The 15268-nt window shown below is 33.4% G+C and overlaps 1 protein-coding gene across 1 annotated transcript in view; it reads left to right on the top strand.

Moving 5' to 3' along the window:
• LOC124982813 (ovostatin-like) overlaps positions 1-15268 on the top strand; it is a 77207-nt gene that overhangs the window by 55082 nt on the left and 6857 nt on the right. The window contains exons 20-30 of the mRNA XM_047549729.1: positions 594-720; positions 1075-1193; positions 2347-2398; positions 3603-3686; positions 6746-6922; positions 7117-7198; positions 9069-9225; positions 11461-11532; positions 12248-12413; positions 12610-12833; positions 14901-15116. Coding sequence (XP_047405685.1) covers positions 594-720; positions 1075-1193; positions 2347-2398; positions 3603-3686; positions 6746-6922; positions 7117-7198; positions 9069-9225; positions 11461-11532; positions 12248-12413; positions 12610-12833; positions 14901-15116 — 1476 coding nt within the window. The remainder of the gene's footprint in view (positions 1-593; positions 721-1074; positions 1194-2346; positions 2399-3602; positions 3687-6745; positions 6923-7116; positions 7199-9068; positions 9226-11460; positions 11533-12247; positions 12414-12609; positions 12834-14900; positions 15117-15268) is intronic.

A 15268-nucleotide genomic window follows, 5' to 3' on the forward strand; every position in this document is an offset into this window, starting at 1 on the left:
GGAAAATACATTATAAATATCTATTTTGTTTATCAGGATGCAGTATTAAGTAATAGTTATTTTTAGGAAAAAATAGGAGTATTTTTCATATTCAAGAGAGTTTGTATTTGCTTTTTTGTGAGGCTGAATTGGAATGTACTGTTCTAGATATTCTGTATATGCTATTTATTATGGCTTATACAACTGCAAGCCTGTGATGACAGTGGACTCAATTTGTAATAAGGAAAATGAAACCAAGATTCACAAGAGCTTATGATAATTTGTTCAACACAGATTGATCAAAACACCAACTTTATTGTGCTGCAGATCTCTAAAGAAATGTATTGTTGAGTAAATTACTAGTGCATTGATCTCTTTTTCAAACTAATTAGTCAGAAGGTACCAAAGGTCAAATTATAATAATTATATAACAAGATTTTGAAGGTTTCCCTCATGGTTTGGAAACCATTCTTCCCATAGCAGAAAATGTGAAATGTGGGAAATTTAACTTCTCAGACATGAACAACTGTATTATGTTTACATGTGTAAAAGATTAAATCTTCTTTCTCTCTCTCTCTCTCTTTTTTTTTTTTTTCTCAATCTGGTCTTCACAGATAAATACTGTACTGAAAGCATCTAGTTTTTACCAAGCCAGATTTCTCTCAACTAAGGATGAAAATGATTACATTAGTAGCAATGAAAAAAAGTCCTTTACTTGGCTGGTTATCCCACATAAAGTCGGTAAGATTTGCAGTTATTACATGATTTTATATTCCTAGGTAAATTCTCCTAAGAGTTGATGTTATATTATTTCTCTTCTATAGCAAACTTACCCATTTTATTGTACCACCATCCATTCTCCTATTCCTACTACAATACTCTTTTACAACCAAAAGCTAATATACCTGGGGATAGGGGTGGGAAGTTGCAATTTCTGACTTTAAAAGTTCGTGTTTTCTATACCATTTTTAATTTTCTCTTCTGTAAAATTTCAATTACTTTTATCATTTGCCTCAACTTAGAGGCTAAAATGATCACTGCTTCCTTGAATCTCCATTCAGCTGACTCTGCCAATTACATTTCTTGCCATTTCAGGTACAATCAACATCACCATCACAACTAAAACCCTGCAGACAAGTGGCTATGTGAATGGGTCATCCATGGTTCATGATATTGGTTGGAAGGATACATTGATCAAACCACTGTTGGTAGAGGTATGACTTTAAAGGAAAACTGTGGTCCTTCATGTTTATTGCTGCACTATGCATAATTGTAAGATGTGGAATCAACCTAGGTGCCCATCAAAAAGGGAATGAATAAAGAAAATGTGTTTTATATACACAATGGAGAATTATTCAGTCATAAATAAAAGTGTAATCCTCTCTTTTGAAGAAAAATGGGTGTAACTGGAGGATAGCATGTTAGTTGAAATAAGCCAGATATAGAGAGACGAGTACTATATGTTCTCTCTCATATGCAAAAGCTAAAAATGTTGTTTTGAAAGTAGTGACTATCGCCCTTCTCATTTCCTTCTTCATAATTTAAAGTTCCTCCAAAAATCATGGAATGAAACACATCATTACCCTATGTACATGTATGATTACATGATTGGTATGAATCTACATTGTGTACAACCATAGATGAAATGATGTACCCCATTTGTGTACAATGAATCAAAATGCAGTCTCTAAAAATTTTTAAAAAATAAATAATTTTCTTAAAAAGTAGTGATTACTAGAGATTGGGAAACACAAGGAGTGGAGATGAGGGGAGAAAAGGGGAGGTTGGATTTGCTCATAGTGCACATTGTATTCATGCATGGAAATATCACACAAAACCCCATAAGTATGTGCAATAAATGTGTGCTAATTTTCAAAAACTTACAGGCCTTGAGGAAAAATATACCTGTATTTCAAATTTTTTTCTTCATAAACAAATATTAAGTATCCTTTTCAGAGTTCATAGAAATAGGAATTATCCACTTATATAACAATACAGCACAATATTTCAATAAAATTTTGGGGACAAAAAGCCAGGGATAGCCACTTAGTTCACTCCATAGAGAGAACATTTGCAATCAAATGTATATTATTCTTGAAATTGACTGACAGAATTTTGAAGATTGAAAGATTTCTTAGAAAGTTCTTGACTTCAGTTTTGGTAACACTCAGCTTCTTTTATAACATGCAAAATTGAATTGTTCATTTCAGCATTATCTTGGGCATAAAAATTCACATATTCATTACCTGACACAAATTTTTGAGAATGGTTTGTTCTATTCAAATATTATTATTAATTGACAAATATTCTAAATTTACTTGAAACATGAAATTAACTATGACTACCCTCTCTTCTTTCAACAATTAGCCTGAAGGTATTAAAAAGGAGGTGACACAAGGCTCACTTATTTGCACTAATGGTAAGTAGATATCTTTACACAGACTTGTGACATGGCAATGTTGAAAGACACCTCTATTTCTCTTTGGGAATTAATTCGTTTTTCTTCTCAAGTAAATGGCTACTGGGAAAACTTGTTACTTCCAAATAATAAAAAAAATTGAACATCCTACGCACCAATGTGTAATTGTAAAACTTTTAGGTCTTCCTTATTTCCTACTCCCCAAATAAAAAATCAGAGCATTCTTGATTTTATTCAATTCTTAACTCTATCCCTTAATGTCTTTCCATTCAACATTGATTCTTTCATCAAAATACTCATGATTATAAATGTTCTGTCCAAAGACCATCACCAGACTAGAATGATCTCTAACTAACTCACATACATGACTTCTAGGACCTTTTCTTGTCATCCTACCTCTGAGCCAAATTATGACATCTTTTTTCTAACTACTACATCATCAGAGATTCATTACTTACCCAGAGGTTTAACTCATATCTATTGTCTAGAAATCTTTCCATCTCACCAAATTTGACAACTAAATTGTTCCATAAATAACATAGCAACAAATATTTTTGTATTATCTAACTTATTTTTAGTGACTTTTTTTGTTTATTTGTTTCTTGATTTGTTCGAATGTTAGAAATGTAGAAATTCCTGTAGTCAGAGAAGCCAGAAGTCTCATTTAATTTTCCCAGTATTTTATCACCTCAGGGAGTATATACTCAGGTAGTAGAGTACTTTAGCACCTGTGTAGAAATTATATTGACCCTGAATTCAAAAAGCGTGGATCCAGACTCTGTGTTTTATTGTTTTGAATTATGCAACATTTCACATCTCTTATTTTCTATTTTCCTGAACATTCTCTCAATTTGAAGGCCAGGAGTGGTGCTCATATCTGGTCTCTATATATACCATAATTTATTTCATGAAAATTGATCAAATGATATCTATGAAAGTACACTGTAAATTATAATGTGCTTTCCAAACTTAAGGTTTCACTATATGTTAAATTATAATTGATTGTGGAAATATTTAAGATAATCCAGTTAATTATAATTATAGAAATTCTCAATTTTTTTTCTGGTTGCTTTACAGTTGGGAATAAGCAATAAGAAGATATTAAGTGACTTATTAATAATGAACATAAAATATAACATAAAACCCTGGTTTTGAAAACAAATGAAAGTTCTGAATTAATTGGTTAATTTTTATTGTTTCCTAGGATCCACAATATCTCAAACAATAACGTTCACTTCACCAGAAAATCTTGTGAAAGACTCACTGAGAGCTTATTGGTCTGTCCTTGGTAAGTCTGTAATATGATATAAGGAAGGTATACATAGGTTAGGAAGAAGGAAAAGCATTCCTATTTCTGCCCTGGTTCTGTTTGTTAGCTTGTCATCTATTGGGTTCCATATCTACTCTGCAAATTTTATGATTCAGATAGATATATCTGACTAGATATTTAAATGCCCTCAGAAATTGTCAGAAACTAAAACACCTTCATTTTTCTGGTTCTTACCTTTCCCTTACTTTTTATTTTATTTTTTAAATTTTTTCTTTTTCTTTTTTACAGGCTGCATTTTGATTCATTATACACAAATGGGGTACATCATTTCATTTGTATTGTTATACATGATGTAGATTCATACCATTCATGTAATCATACATGTACTTAGGGTAATGATGTCTGTCTCATTAACTGAGATAGTCTAGCAATATTGCCCAGGCTTGACCCCAAAGTAGCAATCCTCCTGCCTCAGCCTCCTGAATAGCTGGGATTACAACTGTGTACCACTATCCCAGCCTCTTTCCTTTTATAAAGGTCATTGTAACTCTGGTACATACAATTTAGACTCATTATTGATCTTTCCCTCTGCTGTCTCATTTAAAGACCACCACAGTAAAAAATAGTTCTGATATGTTCTCAAAAATTAGTGATTTTTAGAGCATACCATGCAGGACTAGTAAGTATTGATATTTCACACCTTTTGATTGGAATAATAATACTGAGGCAGGAACAAATAACACTCTACACAAAGGTAGTGGTTCTTGCAGGTCAATAACCACGGGCAGACAAAACTTTTTTTTTTTTACTTTGTAGGCTCTGTAAACATAAAGCCTCAGCAATCTACAAATAAGTGGAAGATCTTGAGGGTGATCAATAGCAACTATTAAATGCTTTCAGACATTGAAGCATAAATTATTTGCCAAAATTAAGTGCAATATGAAATCATTTTAAAAATCATTTTGTACAAATTCTGTACTGTTTATCATCTACCCTGTACTCAATAATACAGCACAAGGTAGTTTTAACCTGGAGATCTGAGGGATTCAATAGAAGGGCTTTGCACTGCATGTGGCATTATGGTTACTCCTCTTGTTGCCAAAGAAAAAGTGTGTTCTAGAAAAGTACTCATGAGCAAAACAAGAAGTTATATCAAGAACATCCTCTAACCTCCAACATCAAAAGCAAAAAAAAAAAAACCACGCTGGAGTTTAATTGAGCTTACACTCTAAGCAAAATGATGCCCTACAACTATGTTGCAAACATAATCATATTAATGGCAGTGATTCTAAGGCCCTTCAACATTTTATGATCTTATTTGTAAATAGTTTAATTTCCCTTCATTTAAAATGGTGTTGAATTCACTTTGCTAGTATTTTGTTGAATATTTTTGCATTTATGTTCAGCAAAGTTACTGACCTATAGTTTTCTCTTTTTAAGTAATGCTGGCCACCCAAAATAAATCTGGGAGTATACCATCCTCTTTAATATTTTGAAAGAATTTAAGAAGAATTGGTTTTAATTATTCTTTAAATGTTTAATTGAATTCACTGTGAAGCCATCTGGTCCTGAGCTTTACTTTGTTGGGAGACATTTTTTAATTTCTCATTTAATCTTATTACAATTATTGTTCATGTTTTATATTTTTTTATGATTCAATCTTGGCAAATTGTTCATTTCTTCTAGGTTATCCTATTCATTGGCATGTAATTATTCAAAGTAGTTTTTATGATTCTATCTCTATGGCATCCATTCTAGTGTCTTCTCTTTTGTTGTAAAATTTTTCCAATTTTATTTACTTGAGTCTTCTCTCTTTTTACTTAATCTAGGTAAGGGTTAATCAATTTTTTGTTTATCTTTGAAAAACCTGCTGTAAGTCTTTTCTATAATTGTTTTTAAGTCTTTATTTCAACTCTGATAATTTATTTTCTTCCTTCTGTTGGACTGTTATTTGTTCATTTTGTAGTTCCTCAGGTGTCAAGTTAGGTGTTTATTTGAAATCTTTCTTTTTTCTTAATGTAGGCATTTATTACTATAAACTTCCATCTTCAACTACTCTGCTATATCCCATAAGTTTGTTATGGTTTGTTTCCATATTTTTTACCTCAGGATGTTTTGATTTCTTCTTTGACCCATTAGTTGTTCATAAGTGTGTGTTTAATTTCCACAGAGTTGTGTGTTTTACTTTTTTCCTCCTGTTGTTGATTTTTAGTTTCATGTCATTTTTGTCAGAACAGATGATTGATGTGATTGTGTGTGATTGTGTTGGAGCACAGCAGATAAGAAAACTGACTCTCCCAGAACCCTTCCTAGATTTGAATCGAAGATTTATCACTTTCTGTAGCATTTTGGACAAGTTGCTGAACCTTTCTGTGCTTCATTTCTTTATTCCTTAAGAGAACTTAATAATATTACTTACTTCATAAGGTTGTTATAAAAATGAAAGTAAGATGTATAGATACCTCCAGATACATTTTCAGGCTACATAAATACTAAACATTGACAGGAAGTGTGTAGGGAAGGGGCTGAGTTCAGGAACTCTGAAGCCATATTGATTTGGCTTATTCCTGACTCTGTTGCATCTTTTATGAATGATGTTGGAAATATTTTTAAACTTCTCTGCCTGTTTCTTCATAGATGGGAACTGTGGTACCTATTTATGCTATTGTTCTAAGGATTGAATGAATTAATATAAGTGCTCAGAACAGTATCTGATACAATTTTCATAGATGTTAATTTGGAGGCCACATTCTATCCTATTTGATTAATGAATGACCTGACATTTTCTACCTTATCTTGGGAGCTATTAGGACTTTTGATTCCCACAATTATTTTAGTTCTTCTGCTCTTGACTGTGCTGCTTGGGATAACAATTTCCCCCCTTCTGGAAATAGTGCCTTAAAGTATCTTGCTAATTTTATGGTATGACCCTAACAAACAGAACAGATAGAAGGCTCAGATAATATTTAAAAAGTTATCATGAATATCCATAACATAAAAATCTTGAGCATAAACTAATTTTATTTATCTTACTAATTTTTATGAAGCACTTCATATTGACTCGATTGTCTTTTCAGGAGACATTCTGGGTTCTGTCATGCAAAACTTACAGAATTTTCTCCAAATGCCTTTTGGGTGTGGAGAACAGAATATGGCCTTATTTGCTCCTAATATTTACATCTTGGACTATCTGAATCAGACTGAACAACTGACAGAAGAGATAAAATCCAAAGCTATTGGATATTTGACTGCAGGTGAAGCATTTAAAAGTCATATTTTGTTTATCCTAGTAAATCTCTGAATCCAAATTGTTTTGCTTATTAAGTACATGAATGTGCATATATATATATACACCTATATATGTATGTATACACACACATTTATACACACATATTATTTCTTTTGGATAATTTTAAATTGAAAAATAATAACTCTTTTCTTATTCTAGGATATCTGAGGCAGATGTCTTATAAAAACTCAGATGGATCATATAGTACCTTTGGACATACAGATCAACAAAAAAATACATGGTTTGAATTTATTATTTATATCAGCAAATAAATATATATATTTATTTATATATATTTCAAAAGATGTATTTTTAAATGGATTTTGGGGATTTTCTAAAAAGTATAGGCCCTCACCTCCAAACTATGGACATCATTTTAACAGGACTCTTGGGCTCTTAGATCAAACACATGGAATTCCTATCTTTTATTTACCCAAACAACATATGGTAAATAAGAAAATCATTATAGATAGTTACTCATTGGGGCAGGATAAAGGATGGGAAATCACATTTATTATATAGCAAATTATTCTGATGAAACATTAACATCTTCCAACATTGCTTATGCTGACTTGCAATGCTACTCAGAAATCATGTTGTGTAGATGTGTACTCTCTTAGTGACAAATGACTAATTTTATTAGAATAAAACTTACCATAAATAGTGCAATAACTAAGACAAGATAAATTAAGCATAGGTTGTGTTATTATGTAAGCCTAAAATATAAGATCACTAGTGAGATGCAAGTTGTTTTAAATTTTATTCCTCCTATGATTAATCTTTATTTACAAACATATATTCACCTTGTTAATATGTTCTGAACATTAATAAGCCCTTGAGTTACAAAAAGATAAATGGTAATTAGAGTAATCATTGTCGTTTCTTTTATAATTGAGTACAATTAATACCACAGGTAACATTATAATACTCATTTTGCATATGAAGAAATAGAAACACAGTTTATTGCCAGGTCTACCATAACAAAGTGCCACAGGCTGTGTGGCTTAAGCAACAGAAATGTATTCTCTTAGAGTTCTGGAAGATGGAAGTGCTAAGGTCGGGGGGATGGCAGGCTTGATTTCTTTCAAGGCCTCTCTCCTTGGCTCCTACATGCCTACCTTTTCCCTCGGTTTTCACAGTCTTTTCTCTGTGCATCCAAATTTCCTTTTCTTCCTATAAAGACACCAGTCACATTGTATTAACACCTACACAAATATCTCACTTTTACTTCATTACCTCTTTAAAGATGCTGTGTCCAAATATGGTCACTTTCTGAGGCATTAAGGGGTTGGGACTTTAACATATGAGAATGAGGAAGACACAGTGCAGTCCATAACACAATTTTTTTCTAAATTCACCCTGCTAATTATGTGGTGGAATTTTAATGTCTGTTTCAGAATCTGATCTAATATTTTGCTTCTCAGTAGTACATGATCTTTGACCTCAGAATGTTTACAGCACAGTGGGAAAGAAAAGAAAGTACATTGGAGCACAATATTGCAAAAAATGTAATCAAAATATACACAAAATGCTATGGTAGCCCAGAGGCAGGACAAGCTCCCCAGGAACTGTGTAATGACAGGTTTGTACACATTACACACGTTAATCAATCTGACCTAGCACTTGCCTTTAAGGAACACCAGTCTACGAGGAAGAAGGATGCATTTCTAAGCATACACCTTGCTCGTCACGTCTGGAGGAGCATTTCAGGTTACATTCTGTGAAAACAAGTCACACATGCCTGAGCTTGACTGCTAATAGGTCTATCATTCTGTAACCTCTCATTAAATTCTTAGATGTTAAGAGAGGAGAAATGCAAGAAGTCTACTTTTGCTCAAGGTGCAGATTAAATAATCTGAGAATACATCATAGAGGAGATAGCCTTTCATCTGGGACACATGATGAATGGGGAGAAAGAAAAAGAGGCACTTGAGCCAAATGAGAGGAGGTTTGAAGGGGACAGGGGATACATTATTAGACTAAAATTTGGAGAAGGAATTTTCAGGATGTGACACTCAAAAATCCAGTTGCGTCCAGTCACCTATGCTAATGAGAAACTGTCTGCCTCTCAATGATTGTTACGAATATGCACTGCATGTAATTTTTTCCAGGCTCACAGCATTTGTATACAAGTCATTTACACAGGCCAAACGCTACATTTATATTGATGACAAAGTTCAGTCTCAAACCCTTATTTGGCTCTTAAGTATTCAGGAATCAGATGGCTGCTTTATAAACTTTGGCGAAGTCTTCAACAATGCTTTGAAGGTATGCATGGAATTCTGCCTTACAGTTTTCTATTCTTTCATCATGATCATTTAATGAATTCCAAAGTACCACTTAAGAAATTGACAAAGGTCATCAAACTGAATTTCTACTCACATAAATTAACTATCTGGAAAACCAGTAATTTCTTTCTTCTTCTTTTTTTTTTTTTTGGGGGGGGGGCGGTGCTGGGGATCGAACCCAGGGCCTTGTGCATGCAAGGCAAGCACTCTACCGACTGAATTTCTTTCTTCTTAACAAATAGAAAATTTTGTTTCCTTCAGTCAGATTTAAAAGTCTAGAAGAAACTAACAGTAGTTGTGGTAATGAAGGTGGGGCACTGTGGCAGGATGACTGGTACAAGTATTCATGGAAGAAGAAATGTAAGAGAACTCAGATGATTACCAGTAACTTAATAGTTAATCATTTAAGAAATTCTTTATTCTTGGGCAGCTAAGGCAGGAGGATCACAGATTTGAGGCCAGCTAGGTAACTTAGGACTGGGGATGTAGCTCAGTGGTAGAGAGTTCATCTAGCTTACATGAGGCACTGGGTTCAATTCCCAGAACCACGCATGAATAAATTCTTTATTAATTTTTTAATTATTAGAATTCAATTTGTTTAACTCTCACTTGTTAACATCCCCAAGGTAGGTGCTAACAAATGAATTTGTATTTCTGACTTTTTCCTAAGCTTGTATTTTCTTCCTAATTATCATGTATTTATAGTACATCAGAGATTTAATATAAGAAATTTGCCAAAATATTATTCCTGTTTCAACAGCTCAGAGGTGGTCACTGTTGATGTTTTGACAATTGTTTCCTTCAGTCATTTCTCCAATGCTATATAAACATAATTTGGATTATTCTGTACTAAGTTTTTTAGTCTTACTTTTTTGAAACCTAATTTGCATATAATGATTTGCTCTGCCATTACAATAACTTAAAAACATAAAATAAATAGCTTTATATACTCTATCATATGGATAAACCATCAGTTATTAATTGTTTGATCTTGTATTGAGTTTTCAAAAATGTTGAATAAATTCAAACTAAAGTTATATAAACATTTTTATATGTGCTCCAACTTTATTGACTTAAGGATAGATATCTACAAGTAAAATTTTTTAAAGTTCTAAAATAATGACATCAGACTGATTTTTAGTAAAGTTATACCAATTTACATTTCCTCTATGTAGAGAGTATCTATCTGAATCATAGTAATATCACTAGAACTGAGTAATATATGTATGAAAACAAAAATCTTCAAAAGTATGAGAGCACCAAAGAACTGTTTTATCCTATTTCTGTTAATAGGTCAATTGCTTAAACAATTTCTTTTCACATGATTATTTCCATTTGTATTTTCTCCCTTGTAATTTTCATTTAACTTTGTTTTTTTTTTACTACTAGACTTTTTTTTTACTAGACTTTGATTTTATTTACTACTAGAATTATTGTATAATCTAGAAATCATTTATTTCTATATTCTAAATAGTTCACCACTTGTAGCACCTCCTATTAATTATTGTTGTCTGTGTCTACTGGTTTTTAAGGCCAACTTTGCACTTTGCTTTCTGTACTTGCTAGGATGTCTTTCTGCTCTGCTCATTCTGTTGATCAGCATGCCTTTATATTTTATGCCACACTCTTCTAATTATTGTAATATGATAGCATGCATTTTCCATGACACTTTCTATGTTCTTTCTGGGGTGAGGATGAGGAAGAGAGTTGGGAGATGTTTGCAGAGCATCCTATGCTTCCTTTGATTTTAAATACCTTTGTAGGATCATAATTTATTTTTCTAAATTATGTTCCTATTTCTATAAATGTTTTATATTTTCATGCACTATTTCCTAATTTTATGAGCAATACCTTTTGAGGATATGAAAATCTTTGCCCAAAAAATTTAGGAAAAGATATTCAAATCTTAAGTTTTCACAATACACTACATTTGTTTTTTAATTAGTACATTATAATTATACATAACTGTTTGTTTCATTATTCCATATTTGTACATGCCCATAACATAATTGGATCAATCCCATTATTCCGCTGTACCTTCCTTTCCCTTCCCTCTGCCCTCCCCCATCTGTTGCTATGATCTTCTAATCCCATTTCTAAGTTTATTATTATTTTTATTGGTACATTATAATTATAAAGACTGACAATACATTGAATTATAAAGAAAGGCTTCTCTTTGAATTCCATGAAACTTAAGTGATCATGTTTTAATCAGGGAGAAGATAATGAAATCTCCCTCACTGCATACGTCATCAACGCTCTGCTCGAAGCTGGTCATCCAGTCTCAGTAAGTAGCTCCCACTCATACCACTAATTTGCTTCTTATGAATTAAAAAATTTCTGCTAACAATATCGTAATAAGAACTAGAACTATATGCTCATAGCTACTGCAAAATAATGCTGAACCAATATCCTTCTGTCAGATTTAGATACAAGGTGTCCCAAAAAGGTCTTTTGTGAGTCAATGCAAGGAAGTTCAGAGGTGGAAATGATTTACATGAGAGGTGTGACCTAATCAGTGCATTAACTCACTAAGGTAGATTAACTACGTGGTAATTATAGGCAGGTAGGTGTGACTGAAGCAGGTGGGCATGACATTGGAGTTTATATTTTGTCCTTGAGCAGAGCTCTCTCTGCTTCCGGACTATCTTGTCCTAAGCTACTTTCCTCTGCCACACCCTTTAATCATGATTGTTCTGCCTCACCTCAGGTCCACAGCAATGGGATCTGCTGACTATGGGCTAACCCTCTAAAATCTTGAGCCAAAATAAACTTTTCTTCTTAAGTTTTCTTGTCAGATCTTTTGGTCTCAGTGATTTAATAATCAAATCACACTGTACAAGGTGGAACCATGCGAATATTAAAAATAAATGCATTGCCTTTGCCCTTTGAACATTTCAGCACAAACAAGATTCATTCCTGTTTTTTCCAGTAACAAACACACCTGTATTTGCACATATGTTTTCATGTGCAAATATTTTTTCTTTTCTTTTACTTTACAGTTTGTGGCAATTCAAAAGGGCCTGCAGTGCATAGAGGCCGCATCTAGGAGGAGAGCTGTTACCACTTATGATCAGGCTCTTTTGGCCTACACTTTCAGTTTAGCACACTATGAAGACAAAAGAGAATTCTTCATCAATGAGCTGAGTAAAAAAGCAAAGAGAGCAGGTGAGTGCCCTTGACCTTTTTTGGAATCACATGTTGAACAAGTAAAATGGCTAGAAGGAGTACAGTTAACATCCTGTCATGTTTCTCTGTTTCCATTTGTCAGGTTTGCACTCCCTCAGATATCACCCATTCGGTTAGACACAAGTGACTATGCTTTGACATAAACACTACTGACTTCCCTTCACTGTTTCCTCAGGTGGCTCAGTGTACTGGGAACTGGAAGAGCAATTTTCCGTGGAAGGTTCATCCTCTTTCTACTACCCTCAGTCTTCCTCTGCAAACATAGAGACGACCTCTTATGGCCTACTGGCCCTTCTTTCCAAGTCGAGGCTGACTTCAGAAGAGCTGTCCAGTGCTTCACAGGTTGTGCACTGGGTAGCAAAGCAGCAAAATTCCTATGGAGGTTTCTCCTCCACAAAGGTAACAATATCTATTTTAAATCTTTAAGTGCAAGAAAACTGGGCACCTACTTTGCATTGGCAGTATTGGTCTTTCAATGTATAAATTAAATTTATCCAATTTAATTTGTTATCACTATTAAGCTTGCTCTCCTTATTTTACCCATAGCTCATAGGAATCTTTAATTGGTGCATATTAATAGTGGATTTCAGTGTGGTATGTTCAAAGATGCCTATAATTTTTAAATTTGTAGTCTTTCAGGTTTGGGGGCATATGTTCTCTAGTAAGAACTCTTAAGTATTTATTCAAAAGTTAATTAGCTTTTAAATCTTTAAAATTGGAGTTTTAAAATAGGAATACCTACTTGTTAAAAATTTCTATGTAAAATTAAAAGTCAGAATTTTATCAAAAAAGTGTATCAATGCATTTTTATTAGCAATGAGAATAACTTTCTCTAACTGCAAAATCATTGGTTAAATCTCTTTTGATCCAATACAATAAAAGTGATCACTCATTCTCTGTAAAAACAAATTTCCATGGTTTCTACTTATATAGACTATTCTTTCCTCTCTTCGTTTTCTTATTTCATGTGTCATCAGTTTCCTGGTCACATATCATTTGTACATTTTCTAATAGGAGTATTCATCTTTTTCTTGATTCTTTCTAAGACTTCCAAGTAAAATAAAGGCATCAGCCATGCTGGTGTCTGTAACATTCTTTCTTTTTCCTTTTTGATTTGTGTAATGCTTTGGATATGTAGCTTTTTTCTTTTCATTTTTAGTTAATTTGATAATGTTTAAAGTTTTCACCTTAATAGTATGCTAAGAGTAACCACAAAAACAAAACAAACATTATATAAATATACATCCATACTTTATGGATTAATTACATTTAGTTATTAATTAACTGTTTTCAATTATCAATTAATTTATAATATATTTTGATATAGACATATGGTAGAGGCATAACTTGTTTTGTAAAGTAAGTAACGGGTTGTCTCAGTGTCATTTATGCACTAATTAATGTTGCTAATTATTCAAACCACTGCTTTTATTGGGGAAATAAAATTGTATATTCTTGTCATTTTAGGCTTCCCATTCTTTTCCACTAACCTGTGGCCTTATATGTTTTAACATCTGATAGCCTGGCTCAGTAGACATTTTAAAATGTCCTTCTTTCTTCTCACATGTGTATTATATTAGATGACATTTTTGTCTTCATGAAAGAATGGAAATGTTGCCATAAAACCCATTTATTTAGTTAGGTACTGGGAATTGAATCCAGGGATGCTTAACCACTGAGTTACATCCCTGTTTTAGTCAGCTTTTACACTGCTGTGACTAAAAGACCTGACCAGAACAATGCTAAAGGAAGAAAAGTTTATGGGGGCTCATGGTTTCTGAGGTCTCAGTCCATAGACCATCAGCTCCATTCCTCCAGGCTTAGGGTGAGGCAGAACATCATTGCTGAACAGTGTGGTAAAGGGCAGCAGTTCACATGATGATCAGAGAGCAGAGAGATGTCCACTTGCCAAATGCAAATATATACCTCAAAGCCATGCTCCCAATGCCCCGCCTCCTCCAGCCACACCCCACCTGCCTTCAGTTACCACTCAATTAATCCTGTCAGGTGATTACTTTGCTGATTGAGCTAAGGCTGTCATAACCTAATCATTTCTAAACCTTCTTGCCTTGTCTCACACATGAGCTTTTGGGGGACACCTCACATCCAAACCACAACAATCTCCAATTCTTTTTATTTTTTATTTTGAGGCAGGGGATCACTAAGTTGCTGAGGACCTCCCTATATTGCTGAGGTGTGCCAGGAACTTGTAACCCTCTTGCCTCAGCCTCCAGAGTAACTGAGATTACAGACATGCACTACCACACCTCACAAAACAAACAAAAGAAGCATTTATTTTTGATAAATTATACAGAGTCCAAGACAATATAGTTCACTGAACAATGAAAAACAGACAAAAATTGCAGTGGCTTTTAAAATTATTTTTGAATGAATTGTAGCTATATTTGACTGTGATTTCTAAACCCTATAATATGCTCTAATACAATCCCATCTTTATTATTTTAGGATACTGTTGTGGCTCTCCAAGCTCTAACTCTATTCCAAAGGCTTACTTATTCTAAGAACAGACAAAATTTTGTGCAAATTTCTTCTGACAAAGCATTCAATATGGCCTTCCAAGTGAATGAAGAGAACCGATTGCTGCTACAACAAATTCCATTGCCAGAAATTCAGAAAAACTACACTGTGGAAGTGAGTGGTGATGGCTGTGCATACATGCAGGTAAATCTGTACTTTCTCCCCTAACTTATCAAAATTGTCAAATACACATGAAACTAGAAAGAGTAGTAGCACCAATATCCAGACTCAACAGTTGTTCACATTGTTTTCTATTTGCTTCACTTTTTTTCTCTTTTTTTCTTGGCTGAATTTTT

Source organism: Sciurus carolinensis, chromosome 4 (genome assembly GCF_902686445.1).
Source record: "Sciurus carolinensis chromosome 4, mSciCar1.2, whole genome shotgun sequence".
NCBI classification, from domain to species: Eukaryota; Metazoa; Chordata; class Mammalia; order Rodentia; family Sciuridae; genus Sciurus; species Sciurus carolinensis.